The 19,771-nt window shown below is 33.9% G+C and overlaps 2 protein-coding genes across 2 annotated transcripts; both read right to left on the reverse strand.

Annotated features, from left to right (window-relative positions):
* Positions 1-418: 418 nt before the first annotated feature.
* On the reverse strand, positions 419-7,830 carry LOC136818841 (deoxynucleotidyltransferase terminal-interacting protein 1-like). Its single transcript, XM_067075074.1, has 8 exons — positions 7,774-7,830; positions 7,497-7,533; positions 7,017-7,075; positions 6,522-6,582; positions 6,173-6,241; positions 2,399-2,457; positions 1,363-1,448; positions 419-663 (listed from the first exon to the last, which is right to left on the reverse strand). The coding sequence occupies exons 2-8, from the start codon at positions 7,521-7,523 to the stop codon at positions 617-619; spliced, it is 408 nt and encodes a 135-aa protein (XP_066931175.1). The 5' UTR covers positions 7,524-7,533; positions 7,774-7,830; the 3' UTR covers positions 419-616.
* Positions 7,831-8,376: 546 nt separating this feature from the next.
* On the reverse strand, positions 8,377-12,598 carry LOC136818826 (uncharacterized). Its single transcript, XM_067075060.1, has 7 exons — positions 12,345-12,598; positions 12,033-12,063; positions 11,752-11,840; positions 9,643-9,745; positions 8,866-8,961; positions 8,492-8,596; positions 8,377-8,385 (listed from the first exon to the last, which is right to left on the reverse strand). The coding sequence occupies exons 1-7, from the start codon at positions 12,572-12,574 to the stop codon at positions 8,377-8,379; spliced, it is 663 nt and encodes a 220-aa protein (XP_066931161.1). The 5' UTR covers positions 12,575-12,598.
* Between the last annotated feature and the right edge of the window lie 7,173 nt (positions 12,599-19,771).

A 19,771-nucleotide genomic window follows, 5' to 3' on the forward strand; every position in this document is an offset into this window, starting at 1 on the left:
TGAGGAAAATTCTATCGCATAAAAAAACATACTAATGCTGGGAGCAAACCATCAAACATGGTTCTTCAAACATTTGAACTTTCTTGTTGAATGGTTTGCGCGGCATTTTCCAACATTGTCTCAAACATTTATTTTGTTGCATTACAACGGCTTCTTTCTTTTGTTTATTTTTCAAATCACGCGTTCGAAATCATATTCAATGTTCGATTAGCAATGCAATGTCTTCATTCTAGGGAAACCCCGAGTTGAATGTTTGAAAAAATTATGAACTTGTTCAAACATTGTTTCAAACATATTTTTGGATCTTTTTGTTGAAAAGATACCATTTTTGACTCCGCAAATCGTCAAACATCGATTTCAAACATGAAACGTCCCGATGTTTGAAGAACCATGTTTGATGGTTTGCTCCCAGCTTAACCTCCAATTTCGACAAAAAAACATCAAAAAGATATAATAAATTGTCTCTACATATAAAATGTGTATATAATAAATAATCCTTAAATTAAAATGAAAAAAGAAAATGAAAAAGTTATATAATTAAAGGTAAAAAAGCATTAAAATCATTCCAGAGGAATGGTATCTAGCAAGGAATTATTCTTGGATGGTTTGAATGTCCTCAAAGATCAACAGATTCTCTTCGAACTTCTTGAATCAGCGTTTGACCTACAAAAAAGAAGAACGACAAATAAATTGTTACATTTTGCATAGTTTGCAGAGGGGGTATGAACTTCCTAGGTTTATTTAACCCCCTATATACCCATTCCCCATTTCTGTAATGAAATCTTACCCCTCCCCCTTTTTTTTACAGAAAATTCGTTTCGTAGGAAACTCACTCTATGCACTCCAAAAGGGGTCAAATATGCAAAATTTATACAGTCACAAGCCAAAAGTTGAGGAAGAACCGCTTTCCTTTTTGCACTATCAATCCAGCTTTCACACCAACGCTCATCTGGACGTTTTGAATATTAATTTATATTAATATAAACTTGTGTACTATACTTTTCTTCCTTACAAATACAAACTAAAATTTAAAAAATTCTCAATTCGTAAATTTACTCCTCAAAGCGAAAATTTGCTAAGCAGACGTGATTTTTTTAGGACAATTGACATTCCTTGTAACAAAACAAATCAGATGGGTTCTGGCAGCCAAATCAAAACCATGAATTCTATTGGAAAGAACAAAATACCTCAAAAGACATTCTCACGAGAGGGTTCCGCTGCTTTTTAGTAATGGCAAAAAATCGTTTCAGTATTCCGTGCCTTTAAAATAGCTCAGAGATCTGGTTTATGCCAAAAGTAGACAATAGGTGAACGAAAATCCAAATTTATTTTACGAATCAAACGAAAAATGTGAGGACATACGTTTGATGGCTAATCTCATCTTCTTCAAGATGGACTCGGGAACTGTGAAGCCTTTAACATCTTCTCCTTTGATTCCCAAATTGTCTCTGAAAAAGAAAAACACAGAAAATTATTTTGGGACGTGTCTTTAAACAGAATCTGTGAAACGAAAACTTAAATTGTACAGTTGATGCTCTCTAATTCAACGTTCTACAATTCGATTTACTTCCTTATGCTTATTATTTGATGAAAATCAAATTCACCTTTGAAAATCGAATTAGCGAGAGCGCCAACATACAACATTTCTATAACAAAATCCCAAAGGCGGTTTATGGACAGTAAATACCGTTTCTAATTCCAGATAGGGTAAATTTCTCAGTTGGAGGATCATAATGGTTGGATCTTCTTGATAGGGGTGCTTAACAGTTTGACTGAATCTATACTAAATTTCCCCCTTTACTCACGTGACCTAAAAATTAGATTTAACTGTTTACAAGATACTAGAACTCGACAACCCGGGAAAGGCCACTCAATCTGACTACCAATGTTCGGCGCAAAATTACGCCTTTAAAAAAAATCGGACCCTTGGAAAATCCAATCCTTGAGGCGCTTTTTCTTGAATTTTTTTCTCCATTTTAAGACAAAATATGGACAAATTTTCAATGTTTTGCCTAAAAGCTTCAATGATCTCACTTTTTACACCCTTACAGTGCACTTTCTCACAGTTTCTCATATTTCTGAACCTTATTACAGTGCACTTTGGGAAGCCTGGAAAACGTACCGTTAAGGACCACATCGACGACCACCCACTTCCCCCACCCACAGGCTCAGCAAGAATCGTAAACAGACGGGTTCAAGTGTTCGATCATATATGAAGTTTGTTTACAAATGCTCTGTAAACTCTTCTTTCTTCTTCACTCTTTTTTTTTTGCATTTCAGCTTGAATGTATGATTAGCATTTTGCTTATTTTTTACCGAATTTGAACCTAAGTATGAACGTAATGCGTATAAAAAAAAGAGTGTAATAAAAAATAAAAACTTTGAAGGAATAACTCACTTGTAGTCAGGATGATTGACAGCTAACAAACGAATATCATCCGCCATCATTAAAAACGCCTGGAAGGGAAAGGAGGGAACGCAAACCGTAAACATGAATATGATAATAATTTACGCAAGGATTATATTTCGCGAGTTTTTTCTAAAAATTAGAGCGAAATTTAGTGCTCACGAAAATTTTGTAAGCAGAATAATTTAAAGATCTCTCATATAAAACTTAACAAATCAAGCTTATCAAGTTTGTAAAACTAAAAAACACAAAGGACGAGATTTTTATACACAATACGCAGCCCATATATCATACACGTTTTTACTTACAAGTAGCCCTAATTTTCGGCTCAGGACTGGAGTTGCTAAGGAATTTCCGGATTTCAGCAAAAAAGTTGCTTATGGATTTTGAGCCAAAAATGCCAAGCAACCTCAAAAATTTTGGCTTTTTATTTTATGGTATGTCCTAAATAAATAGCTCAAGTTTTAATGCCAAATAATGCCAAAAATACCTCCTTTTTAGGTATTTTTGGTTGCTTTCCCGGTTCATGCTCAGTTTCAGGGCTAGGTTGCTAAGACCAAGTTGCTTAATTTTTTGACCATTTTCAGACTGGACCCTTGGCAGCTCGGTTGCTTATAAAAAAATGTGTAACATATCAGAGGGGATGCGTGCAGCCTATATAGCCCAGTACGCTCTAATTATGTGGGCGAAAACATCCAACTTTTGAATATGTCGCGAACTGTTAAGAACCTTTCTTATGTATAATTGGGCCGAATGAAAAGGATGTCACCCTCAGGTCAGGATTAATAAAATTCCCTCGAGACGAATTTTTCTAGATTCTCCCCTTATTTCCCAAAAAGGCACCCTACGGGGGACGGGAATCATGGAGGTGAAAGCGACACATCCCCGTACCCCTATCATTACAGATATGACTGTTTTTAGAGCTTCAATTTCAGGTTCGCTTTAAGGTCTAAGTACAGATGAAGTGAAGTTAATAAATTTAGTTTGCTTTATGACCTTTACAAAAATTAAACTTTTCTTTCAAAAGCAAAACTGAATGAATTCGAGAGGTGAAGTTGATTGACAGCTGAAACGGTTGATTGACAGCCGGAAATATTGATTGACAGGTATAGATAGAAGAATTCCTTACTTTTTTTGTAGTGAAATTAACACTGTTTCCATTGTATTTTTAAAGGAAAATGAACCCCATGCCTTGCAATTTTGGAGGAAACACATCATGCCTTGTATTTTAGTAAAATGAACATTACATCTCTTATATTTCAATTAGAAAATGAACTCCTTTCCTTGAATATTTGAAAGAAAGTAATTGCTTGTAGTTTTATGGAAAGTGAAAGCTGCATGCATCTCTTGAATATTTTAAAATAAAATAAACTTTACTTTTCTTGTATTTCAAAACAAGAAAGAACAATTCATGTTTTGTATTTTTGAAGGAAAATGAAATCTGCATCCCTTGGATATTTGAGAAAGAAAATGGTTGTTACTTGTATCTTGTATTTTTGAAGGAAAATGAAACCTGCATCTCTCTTGGATATTTGAAAAAAAATGGTTGTTACTTGTATATCCTTATTTCTAAAGGCAGCCAGAAATATTGATTGACAGGTATAGATAGAAGAATTCCTTACTTTTTTTGTAGTGAAATTAACACTGTTTCCATTGTATTTTTAACGGAAAAATGAACCCCATGCCTTGCAATTTTGAAGGAAAATGAACACATCATGCCTTGTATTTTGGGAAAATGAACATTACATCTCTTATATTTCAATTAGAAAATGAACTCCTTTTCTTGAATATTTGAAAGAAAGTAATTGCTTGAAGTTTTATGGAAAGTGAAAGCTTATGCATCTCTTGAAAATTTTAAAATAAAATAAACTTTACTTTTCTTGTATTTCAAAACAAGAAAGAACAATTCATGTTTTGTATTTTTGAAAGAAAATGAATGTGACGTGTCTTGTATTCTTGAAGGAAAATGAAATCTGCATCCCTTGGATATTTGAGAGAGAAAATGGTTGTCACTTGTATCTTGTATTTTTTGAAGAAAAATGAATGTTGCATGTCCTGTATTTTTGAAGGAAAATGAAACCTGCATCTCTTGGATATTTGAGAGAGAAAATGGTTGTCACTTGTATCTTGTATTTTTTGAAGAAAAATTAATGTTGCATGTCCTGTATTTTTGAAGGAAAATGAAACCTGTATCTCTTGGATATTTGAAAGAAAATGGTTGTTACTTGTATATCCTTATTTCTAAAGGAACATGAATGTGACGTGCCTTGTATTTTTGAAGGAAAACAAAAATTACACTTCTTATATCTCAAAAAGAAAATGAAGCCTGATTTTTTTTCTTTTTTTTTTCAAGGAAAATAAATATCGCATGTCTTGAATTTTCGAAGGAAAATACGTGTTGGATGTCCTGTATTTTTGTAGGAAACTAAATATTGCATTTCTTGTATTTTTGAAGGAAAATACGTGTTGGATGTCCTGTATTTTTGAAGGAAACTAAATGTTGCATTTCTTGTATTTTCGAAGGAAAATACGTATTGGATGTCCTGTATTTTTGAAGGAAACTAAATGTTGCATTTCTTGTATTTTTGAAGGAAAATACGTATTGGATGTCCTGTATTTTTGAAGGAAACTAAATGTTGCATTTCTTGTATTTTTGAAGGAAAATACGTGTTGGATGTCCTGTATTTTTGTAGGAAACTAAATATTGCATTTCTTGTATTTTGGAAGGAAAATACGTATTGGATGTCCTGTATTTTTGTAGGAAACTAAATATTGCATTTCTTGTATTTTCGAAGGAAAATACGTATTGGATGTCCTGTATTTTTGAAGGAAACTAAATGTTGCATTTCTTGTATTTTTGATGGAAAATGAATGTTGCATGTCTTGCATTTTTTAAAGAAAATGAATGCTGGATGTTCTGTATTTTTGTAGGAAAATGGAATCTACATAGCTTGGATATTTGAAAGAAAATAATTGTTACATGTAAACCTTGTATTGAGGGGGGACGCACAGCAGCCAACACCAGGATATTCTCTGGCTTCCATAAGTAACGTAAATAAAGCCTGGGGTACACGGGGACAAGGTTGAGAATTTTTAGAACCACCGAATCTTATTCCTAGCTAATACTTTATGCCCACCTGCTTTAAAGTATGCAAAAACTACAGCTTTTCTTCAATCTTCCCAATTATCAATCAACCTCACCTAAAAAACTGGGATTAGAATATAGATTGCTGATGCCCCTGAATTTTTCTCTCAGAAAAATCATATCCCCTGATTTTTTAACTCTGAAAAACCCAACCGCTCTGGATTTTTGGTCAGCCAAGCTGAGCTTTAAAATCGGTGCTTTCCACCCGCTGCGTCCGCTCAAAAAAAGTGTTACTCCAATTTTACTTAACGGATATAGTTGCGTAATTTTACAAAATGATGGCATCATCCTTTTTAGGAGGAACCCCAAAGTGGAAAGTCGGAAAGTCGGAACGCCAAAATGGCAACCCCAAAATGGCAACCCTAAAGTGGCAACCCTAAAGTGGCAACCCGAAAGTGGCAACCCTAAAGTGGGAACTCTAAGTCGGAACCTCAAGGTGGGAACCCCAAAGTGGGAACCTTAACCAAACAAGAATTCTTTTCAAAGGTTGATAATTTTTTTGAGTCATTTTGTTCTCTTAAAGGTCACTAAAACGCTGTACTAGCATATTACTTCAAACAAAGATGAGTTGTCGAGGCAGTGTGCAAAATTGGAATCTGTGCAAACAAATGAACCTTTACCTTCCCTCCACTCATCGTCATATGACCATTGTCTTGAAGCCATTGTTTGTCTTCCTGATCACCAAGATACTATGAGAGAGGCAATGAAACAGGTCATATTACAAATCTAAACATGGATTAATCCTTCTTCGCAAAGTCGAGATAATAATAGAGTGCTTTGAGAAAAGTCTGAGCCGCTCCATGTAAAAATTTGTTCAGCTGTTTTTTGTTGCCTCTTTTCTCCCTTTGCAATTTTATATATGGCGTCACATATTTGGTCCTAAAAATGTTTTCATTTCGAAAGAAATCAGTTTGGTTTAGTTCTTTAAAGATGTCAAAGGACCGATAGAAAAAGATATCTTTAACTCACTTTGAATAATTGTGGATGACGAATATATAGTCTTCCTCTGGCTGAAGCGAACCCGAGAATCCTGCGGAAGAATCACAAAATGGAAAATAATTAAAAAAACCAATCAACAATTCATTTTTCAATCAACTTCAGAATTGAAATTGCGATCCTCTAATATTGTCATTCTTACAGAAATAGTTAGTGGTTGGGGCAAAGGTCATTATTTTCACTGTTGGAAGGAGTCATGGGTAATAACGACCAGTGCGCTCTGATAACGACTTCTGTTTGTCTACAATTTTTACAATTATGTTTTTATAGCCCAAACAACAGGAAGCCGTAATTTTGGCGCGATCAGTCCTGATTACATGATTCATTTTGATCGTTAAATATCCTATAGCAAACCAGAAGACAATGTTAAAGATCGAGCCACTCATTAATGAAAACAATGACGTGTAAAACAAAGAATCGTTAGCAATGAATGTCCGGAAAAGAAACAAAATAATCGACAATTCTTACTTATTTGCTTTGACACCAAGGATGAATTGCGTTTCTCCGGTCAAGTTCTTTTCTTCAATCTACAATTAGAAAGTCTATAATTAGAACTATATATATGTACTGGAGAACCTAAATGACAATCCAGCTCAAGTTAATTCTTTGCAATACTGCTACTGGGTGGAAATTCATATATTTTGTTAATAATACAAAATAAAAAAATGAAAGACTTAAAATATACTCTTAGAACAAAGGAGAATTTGCAAATTCGGAGGACCCCTATCATTTTGTAGTCCCCTAACACTTTTTAGTCCATAAACTGTATTAATGAGCGCAAACGAAAAAGTGGAATATTTGAAAAATCTGGAAAATTTGAGTTGATAGAGAGAGAAGAAGTTTATTTCACTGAAGATTGCCATCCTGGATGGCCTGAAACTTTTAGTATGAAATTAACTTAAATCCTTTTCTTTACTCAAACTAGAAAGAGAGAGGCACATTTTATACCTTCGGATAATCGAAGTTGTCGTTCATTGCTTTCTCACTGAAAAGTAGAGGAAAATACAAAAATCATTTTTAAATAATGATGACGTCATCAGGTGGCGATGACGTCATTAATGATCAATGCTGCCAAAATTTTCACCAAAGAAGGCAATTCATATAAGTAGGTGCACACTTGGAAAATTTCAAGTTAATTGGATAAATATTTCAAAAGTAATCAAAAAGTTTTTTTAGGGGGAGGAGACCTATTTGAATTTGCACAGACGTTATTCTTTAAACTTACTTTTTCTCTTCGCGCTTTGCCTTTTTCTAAAATGAAAAGGAAACAAGCCGTGTTTTTTTCTAATACAATAATGACCGGTTAGTGAGGGCTGTACTGAGAAAAATTGCCCGAGGTCAAGTAACGACCGAACTTGCGAGGTTGTTGCGTTGACCGAGGGCAATATTTTCAGTACAGCCCGAAAAAACCGGTCATTATTGTATTTGTTAACCGTTTCCTTCAACTTTGATTGATTTTTAGCGCTTTATCCAGGAAAAATAGCGAAATAAAGCAGAAAAAACAAGCGAAAAGAGATAGAAAATTGCTATAATTTCTGACGTCAGAAATAAAAAATGAGAGAAATGATGTCAACGCATTGTTCATTTTCCTTTGAAAAAGTGACGTCACAATGAATTTTCCTAACGACGGGCAACTCTGGACAATGTAGGCCCGTCGTCATGCGAAAAGAACCAATTGCATTGCGCAAAAAGCCATGTAGCCTGCTTCGAAAAAGTAACCGGTTAACAATACACTATACTACGTTCTGTAAAATACAACAATGAAAACCAAAATGGCGACAAGCATGCCGTATATTATTAGCTGGTAAGGCCCTACTATACAGAGTCCTCATCCTATCTGAGAGATAATGGAAGAACCGTTAAAGGTATGTTACCTAAACTGGTTCAAATATTTTCAAGATACAGTAGTTTGAAGAAAGAGAAGCAGCCGAAGAAGAATGTACCTTTTTAATAATGACAGATCGAGCAGAAGTCCACATCTTTTCTTTCTTGTCAGGTGATTTCCCTGTGGACGGTGTCTCACCTTCGATCTTGAACAAACTTTTTGCCTGGAACACAAAGTCACATATACCAATTTTTCTGGCTTAGTGGATCAATTTCAGAAGTTTACTTTAAAAAAGTAAAATTCTGTTCCACAGAACGCAGGTGAACTACTGCAGAGAGTGCAGATTTCCAGAAAATTGGTCATGCTATGATTCACGCCAGAACATTTGTCAAATTGTGAAATTACCTCAAAAAGTTAATTTTGTAATAAAAAAGGCCTTGTAAAAACATTATTCTGAGTTTCAAGTTTCAAATTTGGAGAGTAATGTAATACCTCTTCCAGACTTCTACGTAGAATGTGACCAATGTGTTGAGCTGTGATTTGTTCTTTAAGATTATCTCCAACGTTATAAGCTGCCATCTGGAACATCTAATGGTTTGAAATAAACATGAGCATGAATACTATAGTTATAGGGCTTTTTCAGAAAATTTTGGTACATGGGGGGGGGGTGGATAATATCAGATATATTGTCCGGGGGGATGAAAAATCGACAAAATTTGCCTTGTTTGGAGGGCAAAATTGCTTTTAGGGGTAATTATAAATGTCTGGGGGTCAAAAGAGACAATGTCTGGGGGTAAATTTCTGAAAAATGTTATATCCTACCCCCCCCCATATTCAAATTTTTTCTGGAAGAGACTATAATACTAACGTCTTTAGAAAAGTATATAATTCTGACTGGGTCATGTCACCCACACAACACAAAATCATATCATTATGAGAAAACAGAGTATAAATTATATTCCTTGTGAAACTTTTAAAAGATTTTGTTAGTGTCAGTTAAAACCTCAGACGCGTGTTTGATTGAAATCTTATCTGTATTTTTCTTAATTCCTCAAAAGAAAATTTAAAATTCCCCCCTTCAATAAAAATATCCAAGTCCCAATCTTTAAAATAAACAATTTTCTAAAATACCACTTCTCTACATTGGGTGGGGTTATGGAATGCAAATAATCTTAGTGTTCATTATACGCCTGAGATTTTAGTACTTATGAATCGTGCGATGGCAAAAAAATATAAAGATTTTCTTTGCTCCATTTCAGAATCATTTACCTCCTGATAGCTATGAAGAACACGTTCAATTTCCGCATTCAAACTTGGTTGGAGAGCTGCTCGAACTTGCTCCAAAGCTTTGTTTGGACTCGTGTTGTTGCCTCTGTGGAAAAAAAATGAATGGAACTGAAGATGCTTTGAATAAATGAAATGAAAGTAATTTCAGTTACAGTAAACCCCTTCGCAATTCTTTGAGCTTTCCTTAATATTTTTTTATCAATTATTATTATAGGAGTATATTTCGCAGGTCTATTGACCTCTATGAAACAATCTAATTCAAATTTACAGTTCATCAATAACGGTCTTTTTACATATTTTCTCAAAGTAGAGCTTAGCCCGAGGGCTACCTCTCACTTTCCATACACAGCATTCTCATTCTTCGTTTTCTCTTTAGCTTGTTCATGCCATTCTTTAATGGTTTCACGTTCTTTCTTGGAGAAGTCATCTGTTACACTGAAATTATCTTCGTTTAGTTTATGGACTGAGGCCATAATTCTTTTCTTGTCTTCTTCATTGGCCAACGTTACTTTCAATGGCCGCCATCTTTTCGTCTTGAACATATCATCCTTTCGAGCACCGATTCGTTCTGCAGTGACAACATTTATCTTTAATCCCATAAGATTTCCTACAACTTCCTCCACGTAATCTTTGTCACCTGCCCGCTGTTCCTCTTTATTCTCATCTTTATTTTCACCTAAATGATGGACAATGAAATGATGTTACATCTAGTTAAGTTCTTCCAGCGATCTTCTTCTCTTTTATCTTTTTCATTTTTGATAAATTTCTTGATGATAACCTCCTGTTTCTTCACCTCTTCCTTTGCGATATCTGCATATGTTGCCTGTTTTGGTTCTTCAGCGACGTCTTCTTTGTTCATGGCTATAAGTTCCTCCATTTTCTTCTCTAGATTATGCAATCTAGTGTTGAAAACAGATTCAAATATTTGCTGACCTCCATCTTGACATTCTGCTTCCGTTATTGTTTGCGTTATTTGGTTACTTCTGACTCTTTGCTTACTTGTTTTGATTTTTTCCAAAAGTATTGGCGTGACTGTAACACATTTTTTACATTCGAAGCGTCGGCTTTTGTATTGCAGACAAAGCTGAATTTGGTATGCGGGAAGCTCCGAACAAGCATAATGAACGAATCTTTGGCATTTCCTACATTGTAACATGTCAATATCCTTTATTATTTCATTTGTGAAGCATTTATTGGCGGTACAGGATCCATACTTTTCAGCATTTTCAGTGGATTTTTCATCGATTGTTGCCATTCTTTTTCATTCATTCGCAAGAGCGTGGTCGTACAAGTGAATTGTAATGCTGCAAGCATATTGCTTAGAACACTATGAACTAGAACTAACGAATATATATGAATAGCTTCTAAAAGAATATCAGGGTGAGATTTAGAAGGGTGAGTTAGAACAATAGAAAAATAAGAATAATGCTCACCCTCAGCCAAAAAAAAAACACTATCTTATAAAAAAGCATGTATATATCCTTAGTTTTGAAGCATTTTATAGTGTTGATCTATTTTCATACAAGATTTGATAAAAGGAATTTCGAGGCTGAAATTCTCTGAAAAATAAGGAATATCCAGGCTTTGAACTAAGTTAAGCTTCATATAAATAGAAAACGAGTATGTAATATAAAAAGAAAACGAGTATGTCATAAAAAACTAATTTTCCTTCAAAAATACAGGAACTGAATTTTCTCTAAATACAAAAGAATATTTTCCTTTAAAAATACGGATGAATAAAATATTTTGGGAAATTGCCTCTCAACAGGGCAAATAGTAAATCACTAGGGTTCAGTGACTCTTACTATACAAAGAAATTTCGAGGTTGAAATTCTCTGAAAAATAAGAAATATCCAGGCTTTGAGCTAACTTCAGCTTCTTATAAAAAGAAAACGTGCATATCATAATAAAACCTATTTTCCTTCAAAAATACAGGAACTGAATTTTCTCTAAATACAAAAGAAATATTTTCCTTTGAAAATACGGATGAATAGAAATATTTTGGGAAATTGCCTCTGAACAGGACAAATGGTAAATCACTAAGGGTCAGTGACTCCTACTATACTATACAAAGGAATTTCTTAGCTTTACCTTGTGCGGTTGAGGAATCCTGAAGTATTTTTCAAAAGATGTCTACGTTTTGGAAAGTTCTTCGCTGTCATGTTGAAAGGATTTGGTGCCTGTTTAGAAAAAAATATTGTTTTTGCTTATTTATTTTTGAAAATCAAATTAATAAAAGTAAATGTCTTTCACTTTATCACATATCAGCAAAGGCTGTGCTAGTTGTTAACATGCAAAGTACAATAAATGGAGTGAGAGCAACAAAAAAGAAGATTATCAATACCATTTGAGACAAACATATTAAGTCTTACCAATTTCACTGGTTCAATTCCAACTGTGTCCCTATAATAAAAAACAAAAGAAAAATACTCTTTGACGCTCTTATACGTAAGAAAAATAAGAAGAATCAAGGAGAGAAACATAAAATGCAATAGGCTATTTCAATTTTAATTCCTAACAAGCTGATTTTTTTTTAATTGAAATCAACAAATCGCATAAACTTGAAAAGTCTTCTAGGAAGCTCAGAAACCAGGGGCAGGGTCAGTACCTAAAGCTCAGATATAAAGCTGCAAAGAATCAGGGTCAATTGTTTTTTAAGTTAAAAGCAGAAAATTGGTGAATACTTTTTTCGTTTGGATCCTGCTTTGTGAGAGATTAAATTTCCGCCTTGGTAGTGATGTTTGTTTGATTCAATGACAGGTTTTCGTGATGACCCATCCTCTTGTTTGATCAACACTGATGTTCGTTTTTGTGAAGAAGGAGAAGAGGCTGCAGCCATGTGCATTTTTTGGTGTTGTTCTGCAGCAACTGCAAGCTTCATTATGCTGTGATCTGTAGGTATTTGTTTGGACATTTTTCAAAATTTTTGCCTACTATATAATACAATTTAGTTTATTATTAATTTAGGTTCAAGGTGTACTTGAGTCTTAAACCCACAACATGAAGTGCAAAAACTTCTCTTTTTCAAGAGTTTGGGCTATTTTGATATTGTACATTGAAATTCAGGAAGTAGTAAAAGAACAATTAGTGGCTTATGGATAAAATATAATAATTCATAATTCCATAAAAAGCACTGTTGGAAATCTAAAACTGTTAGGGGAGCCATCCTTACTCAGACTTGTCACAAAAAATGTTGACTGGACGTTTTGTTTACAAACTCCCACCCCCTTCAAATAATGTCGTCATCGGCAAATCAAACTTGATCTCAAGATATTCAATCCTTCACTTCCATCACTCACTACTGAAAAAACTGGCCGTCTGCAAAAATTTGTGGGCCGTGTGGGTAGTCCAACAACAAGAATACAAGGCATAAACATTCGGCCGTTTGTTTGTTTTGGTTTTCAAAACAACCCAAGTGATCAAAATGAAACATTGGCGAAGTAACATTTGAAATTGATTTTCACCATCAGCTAGTTCAGTACGAAGAATGTAGTGAAGGCTTTTTCCAGCAGGGAAAGATAGAAAGATAACAAATTCTGTTTTACTTTATCAAATTGTGTTCAACAAGATTTTGTTTGAATTCAGCCAGCTGACTACCGTCAACTGCTTTAGCTTGGGACGATTGGTCGAAACATGGGCAGTATAGACTTAACTCTTATATCAAGATTACGGGATTTTGAGTACGGGCCGATTTTACTTTCGTTTTGAGTGGTTTTATTTTCGATTTCAAGCCAACGTCTTAGCAATGATGTGCTTGCCCATAGTTACAGGGATTTGCGCAAAAAACTAAACATAGAAAATTTTCCAAATTCCCCATTTCGATTAATGCAATTAAAAATGAAAGTTTTCTATGTTTCACTTTTTTGCACCTATTCTTCAAAATGAAAATATTTAACCTTTTGACCCAGAATGCCGTTCATGTATGCAATTTGATAACACGTCTTTCTTGCGCCATATCTTTTATTGGCTTGCTTAGTAATTGTTCAAAAAAGAAGAAAAAGAAAATCTAAGCATTTCGTTGATATATATAATGATGCAATGTTATGATCACGTGGTGAGTCAGCACTTTTCGCAGAAAAACACTGATTCAAAATGGCGGAAGGATAAACACTGATTTCTGAGAAAAGTGACTGATATGTTTGGAAAGCCATTGTGAGCAGTAGAATGTTTTTTGGATGCTAATGTTTGGTAATGGCTTCAGGAGTTAGTATTGCATCAGTGGAGGCTAACATGCATAGCCCTCAAATGACTGACCAATCAAAGCAGCAAAATTTCAAAACAAATGTACTATGCAGCTCTAATTTTTGTTTTGATTTAACTTTGTATTTTAAGGACCAGCCACGCGCAGGGCTGCAAACAAGCGTCGGTCATCGGTCAATGTCCGACTGAAAAAGCTATTTGACCGACTGAAAATCTTTTGTGTCGGTCATGATGTCCGAATGAAAAAACGAATAAACCATTAACTTGAGAGTTGAAAATAAATCTCTTACACCCCTGTCTCTTACTTAGCCTATTCTTTTAATACTCGCTTCCTTTGTAGCTTTCAGGGTGTTTCTAAGTTAACTTTTATCGACTTGCTGTCTTCGTTACTTTCTTTGTTTCTAAGATCACTTTTGTCAACTTGCTTTCTTCGTAACCTTCTTTGTTTCTAAGATCACTTTTATCGACTTGCTTTCTTCGTAACTTTCAAGAGTGTTTCTAAGATCACTTTTATCGGCTTGCTTACTTCATAACTTTCAAGAGTGTTTCTAAGTTAACTTTTATCAACTCACTTTCTTCGTAACTTTCATTCAAGAGTGTTTCTAAGATCACTTTTATCAATTCGCTTTCTTCATAACTTTCAAGAGTGTTTCTAAGTTAACTTTTATCAACTCGCTTTCTTCTTAAGAGTGTTTCTAAGTTAACTTTTAACAACTTGCTTTCTTCGTAACTTCCAAAGGTGTTTCTAAGATCACTTTTATCGAATCAATTTCTCTGTTATATGAGCACGAGTCTGCTAATGTCACCCATTTTCGGTTTTGTCAACTTTTCAACTTTAAGGATCCAGTGAAAAATCTAGGTGCATGCAATAATGATACCAGCTGATGTTTTTTATCAGTCTCGATACTGGCAAGCTTAAACAGTCATTTTTTTCACTTTACAAAGTACACAATTTTTTCAGGACAGCTTTTTACATCAAAATGTGAACGGAAAATGAGGTTTTTAGCAAATTGTCTAAGTTCATTATTTAATAATCTAGGCCAATCATGTCTGATCATACTTAATTTTTCTTTTTATTACAGCCAAGGGACATGAAAAACAAAATCTACAAAAAGATTTTCCAAAATGAAGTTTTTCCCAGAATAAATGCAAAAAGTTGCGGACATAACTTTTTCCGTTCACAAAGTTATGTCCGCACACAATTGATTTGCTAGAGAAGTGAAAGTGTTAATATCTATAGTTATTTGATTTTTAACCCTTCCCATCCATTAGAGAACCAAACCAAGTAACACTAAAATACCAGTTGTCCTTCATTGAAAAATATTCCATTTTGAAGTGAACAGGGTATGATTTCCGTTAACAATTTTGAGTTATGTCCGCACATTATTTTATCCTTTAAATTTTCAAAGGAGTTATTCTTACTCAGCTGAATCATTTTTCTATATCAAGGGTCATATTTGGGGTCATTTTATACAAATTTGAAGTCCCAAAGGCTATTTGTTGAGAGAGGGTGAAACAAAATAGTTTCTCCAAAAATTAGTTATGTCCGCAACAAAAAGTTATGTCCGCAACAAATCATGAAGTTTTCTCAGCCCCCAAACACCATTTTTAGGTTTCTTTCACAAATTATTTCATTTGAGGTCATTATAAGTTGGTTAAAACCAGAAAAAAGTCTGATAATTTTCCATTGGCAAGATTTCAGTTTTTTTAATTCATATCATATGTATTTCATGTTGCGGACATAACTATTTCATCTAAAATGTTGCTGATAAAGTGTATTTGCAAGCTGGCATGATGTTTTATTATATGGAAGTAGTGCTTAGGCTATTAGAAATAGAAAACAAATACTCTGATGCCAAGTTGAGGTCCAAAATTAAAATTTTAACAGAAAAATAACCTTTTTGTTTCTTTGAAAATGATGGTTCTGAGCCTGCGAGCTTGAATAAAGGATAAATCATGCATTAATTTGCATATTAAATTCATTGTGTAGTGTTCACACAACATAATCTACTACACATTCACTTACAGACTGGTTAGAATTGCTCCAATAGTTCAAAACAGAGTCATATTCTGTAGCAAATTGTATGTTGCGGACATAACTATTTAGGGTATTTTATCAGATTTTTGACCCCCTTAAGCAGTTATGCTAACACCTTGACAATACTAAAGAGTTACATTTGTAAGTACCATGCATTTACTTGCTTTTTTAATTTTTTTGTGTCCTCTAGGGTTGTTCTTCTATTAGAAATATTAAAAAGTTCTAATATCATTGATAAGTCTTCTTTTGTTCTTTTCAAAGAAAAACATGTAATAACTGAAATCAAACCAAACCAAATCTTTTACTTTTATATTGATTTAGTCTCAAATATTCCTTAAATTTTGGCAATAGAAAAAGACACTCCAAAATCTTTAATTAATGATGTATAATGTTCTATGGTTCTACACTGGAAGAAAAAAGTTATGTCCGCAACATAGCATTATTACCCATTTAACCCTTTCTATTGAAAAGGTTGAGTGGCTTTTCAAGGAAAAATCATATTTACTGATTATGAAGATGTACAACAGTTAATGTCAAGCTCAAAATTTAACTTTTAAAATTAGATTATGACAAAAAATGATATATGATTGGATTCTATTTTACAGAAAAATCTTCAATTTTCAGGAAATCATAGTTACAAAGACCTTTCAAGACAACAAATTTCAATGATTAAGTTTTGGTTCAAGTACAGCAAAGTATTAAAAGCCAAATAATTACTCAGTTTAATGTTTATTGCTGATTTTAAAGTAAATTTGACAAAAAGTTATGTCCGCAACCAACAAGGTTTCATTTTCTAATTGTTTATTGATCAACTGAAATATAGCAAACTTTTGGTTTTTTTGAAAGCTTATAATGAGTCCTTCAAATCTAGAATGAAGTTACATGATCATAGCCAGTTTTCTTTTCATAAAGTCAAACTTTATGAGAATATTTTTAAGTATTTTAGATTTTCGTCTGGAAATAGTGTCAGAATTTAAAAAATATAACATACTGGACGGTAAAAATTGCTTTTCAATGCAGTTTAATATATTAGCCATGGACTGAAATCTAAGACAAGTATTAGATTAGCATATTTTATCTAAAATGAAGTTTAAACAACAAAGAGTTTTTTGCCCAAATTTGTCTGATTATAACTACTCTAGGTCAAATTTCTGGACCAAGCCAGTTTGATTAAGCCCTGATATTTATGTTTTCTGAAAATTGAAGTCATTAAATAAAAAGATTATCCAGGAATAAAAGTGAAATTCAAAACTTTATTTTTTCCAAATTTTTTCACCTACTTGGGTGACATTACCAGATTCATGCTCATATACAGTAACAAACTGTTTAAAGGTAACTTTTATTTTTCCTACTCGCTTTCTCCGTAACTTTAAAAAAAATATACACTGACTGACCGACAGGATTTTCACTTGCCAAGTGAACTGCCGTGAGTGGGAATCGAACCACTATAGAATGAACTTCCTTATATAGGATGAACCATATTCATGTGGCTTTCAGTCTTGCACTCCATCGCAGAGGCTAATAAATTTTAATGACTTTTTGACTAATTGACCAAGTTAAAATTTTCTAATTAAATAAATTAAAAATTATATTTGAGTATTAAAAAGGCATGCATTCAAATAATAAAGGTTTAAAATTTTTCTCTGGGCTAGTTAGTAAAATATCTCAAATAGGCTCAGTGATGGAGTGCAAGGACGAAAGCCACATGAATATGGTTCATCCTATAAAAGGAAGTTCATTCTATTAGTCAGGCAGCTGAGATCACATAAAAAAGTGCAGTAGCTACAAAGTTTGCAAGCAAACTTTAAAGAGTTGTTTTCAATAGATACGACCTTTCTGAACACAAAATCATCAACCGGACAGTTTGAAAATAATTACCGGACGCGTCCGAAAATATTTTCGTATTTGATGACGTCACAAGCAAAATGAAAATTTTTAATGAAAAAAAGCATAGACATAATTATATATATTTTCAGACATAGTTACTGACCTTTTTGTTAATCTACGTCAAAAAACGCGTCGATTGGTACCGTGAAAAAGGGTAACTTGCATCAGTAGAGGCTAACCCCAATGCATATACCCCAATTCACAGACTTGTCTGGTCATGGTTTTCTCACCTTGTATATGAAAATCAAATTTAAGAAAACATGTAATTAATTGAGGAAAGATTATGACAATTACCATAAATTGCGTTTCCCAAATGACCTCACTCTTACACGCTTCATAATCTGACATCTTGTTATTTAGAATTTTCAAAAGACTGAGTCGCGATTACGTCATGTCCAAAATATGATTGGTTGAGAGATATGAGCCTGGTTTCCCCATCCACTCGGTACCGTAGAGTCTTCTAATCTCGACATACGTCTTGCAATCTCGACATAGCTGTAGGCTGGTCTTCGAAATAAAAAATCAAACATAAACAAATACATACCAAAGTTATCAATCAATCACTAAAATGTACTCTCTCTCTATCATGTCACAGATTGTTAATATAATATGAGAAATGTGAAGTGTTATTATTTATATTTGAAAAGAAAACTTTAACGATGTAGTAATCGCTAAAAACTAATTACCATACTTTCAACGAAGATGTCCAAATCACAACAACACAACATTTTGCACGCGAGGAATTTTTTAGTAGACATTTTTACCGTGAACCGAAAATAATAAAAAGAACCCGGTTTCCTTTTGAATTTAATGTGACCGCCATACTGGCAATCACGGCGTGCGGCCTGTTAGCGCCTAGAGCGTGTGTTTTTATATATAAGGAAGGGGAAACCAGGCTAAGCGCGCGAATTATTTTTATCACGTGACTTGAAGCGTAATAAAGTTGCAAAATTTTAATGATGGACACGAGAAAGTTACGAGGAAGTTTGCATGCGTTTCGTGTGTTGTGTAAAACTGCTTATAATTTGGCTGTTTTTTTAATTGAAAGGATTGCAATGTTTACTGAACTTCTAGTTTGATGGATGAACTTGTTCGATAAGAATGATACCAAGAATTTCATTCAAGGTTTGTTTTGATTATTTTACAGATCCGGTGTCGAGATTGCAAGACGTATGTCGAGATTAGACGACTCTACGGTAAAATATTCACCACCCTTCAGCCACCCTGGAGAGAAAGGGGCGGCAAAAAGAAGTAAGTACACATCCTTATGGAAACCACCCCATTTTGACATTTCTTTTAAACTAGTGGCGAAAACGGGGAAGAGTGTACAGAGCGACAGAGGAGAGCAGGTGAAAGACATTTACAATCATGCTCTTTGAAACTTGTGACATGTTGTTGTGGGAAAAGAAAAGTGATTCTGATCAAAGGTTGAAGGTATATACGTTTTATTCTATTCTATTTTTTCTATCAAGTAATTTTGTCATAATGTTTCCATGTCAACACTTTGAAGAGAAGTAATACTGCTATAGTTGGTCTGTGAATTGGGATATATGCATGTTAGCCTCCACTGATGTAAGTTACCCTTTTTCACGGTACCAATCGACGCATTTTTTGACGTAGATTAACAAAAAGGTCAGTAACTATGTCTGAAAATTTGATAATAAAAAGTTATTAAAAGCTTCCGAAGTTTTGATGACGTCATATTTACACTTTCTTTAGGATCGATTTTCGCGAGTCTATGTTTGAGGACAGCATTTCTCCGACTGGTGATTCCTTTAGAAAATTGCTGTGAAACCAAAAGATTACCATTTCTAAACTTGACACTGATGATGGATGGATGATTCGAGAGAGAGAGAGAGAGTCCCATTATAATATTCCCAAAATTACAGATGACAGAAAACTTTGTTGAAAAGGCCCTTCAAAGAGAATCGGAATTTAAAAGTCTAGTCTGCTTTAGGAAAAAGAAATAAGATATTTACGCACGAG

This window comes from Clytia hemisphaerica, unplaced genomic scaffold, assembly GCF_902728285.1.
Source record: "Clytia hemisphaerica strain Z4C2 unplaced genomic scaffold, Clytia hemisphaerica genome assembly, whole genome shotgun sequence".
Lineage (NCBI taxonomy): Eukaryota > Metazoa > Cnidaria > Hydrozoa > Leptothecata > Clytiidae > Clytia > Clytia hemisphaerica.

Bases quoted from the DNA above. Each gene is read 5' to 3' on its own strand.
- LOC136818841 (XM_067075074.1), bottom strand. From the start codon at position 7,523: ATGAACGACAACTTCGATTATCCGAAG. The intron at 1,449-2,398 runs GTGAGTTATTCC...TTTCTTTTTCAG, and splicing joins GTCAATCATCCTGACTACAA to AGACAATTTGGGAATCAAAG. The intron at 664-1,362 runs GTATGTCCTCAC...TCTTTTTTGTAG, and splicing joins GATGAGATTAGCCATCAAAC to GTCAAACGCTGATTCAAGAA.
- LOC136818826 (XM_067075060.1), bottom strand. From the start codon at position 12,574: ATGTCCAAACAAATACCTACAGATCACAGCATAATGAAGCTTGCAGTT. The intron at 9,746-11,751 runs GTAAAGCTAAGA...TTTTTTCCACAG, and splicing joins GGATTCCTCAACCGCACAAG to AGGCAACAACACGAGTCCAA. The intron at 8,962-9,642 runs GTAAATGATTCT...TCAAACCATTAG, and splicing joins TTCTTCATAGCTATCAGGAG to ATGTTCCAGATGGCAGCTTA.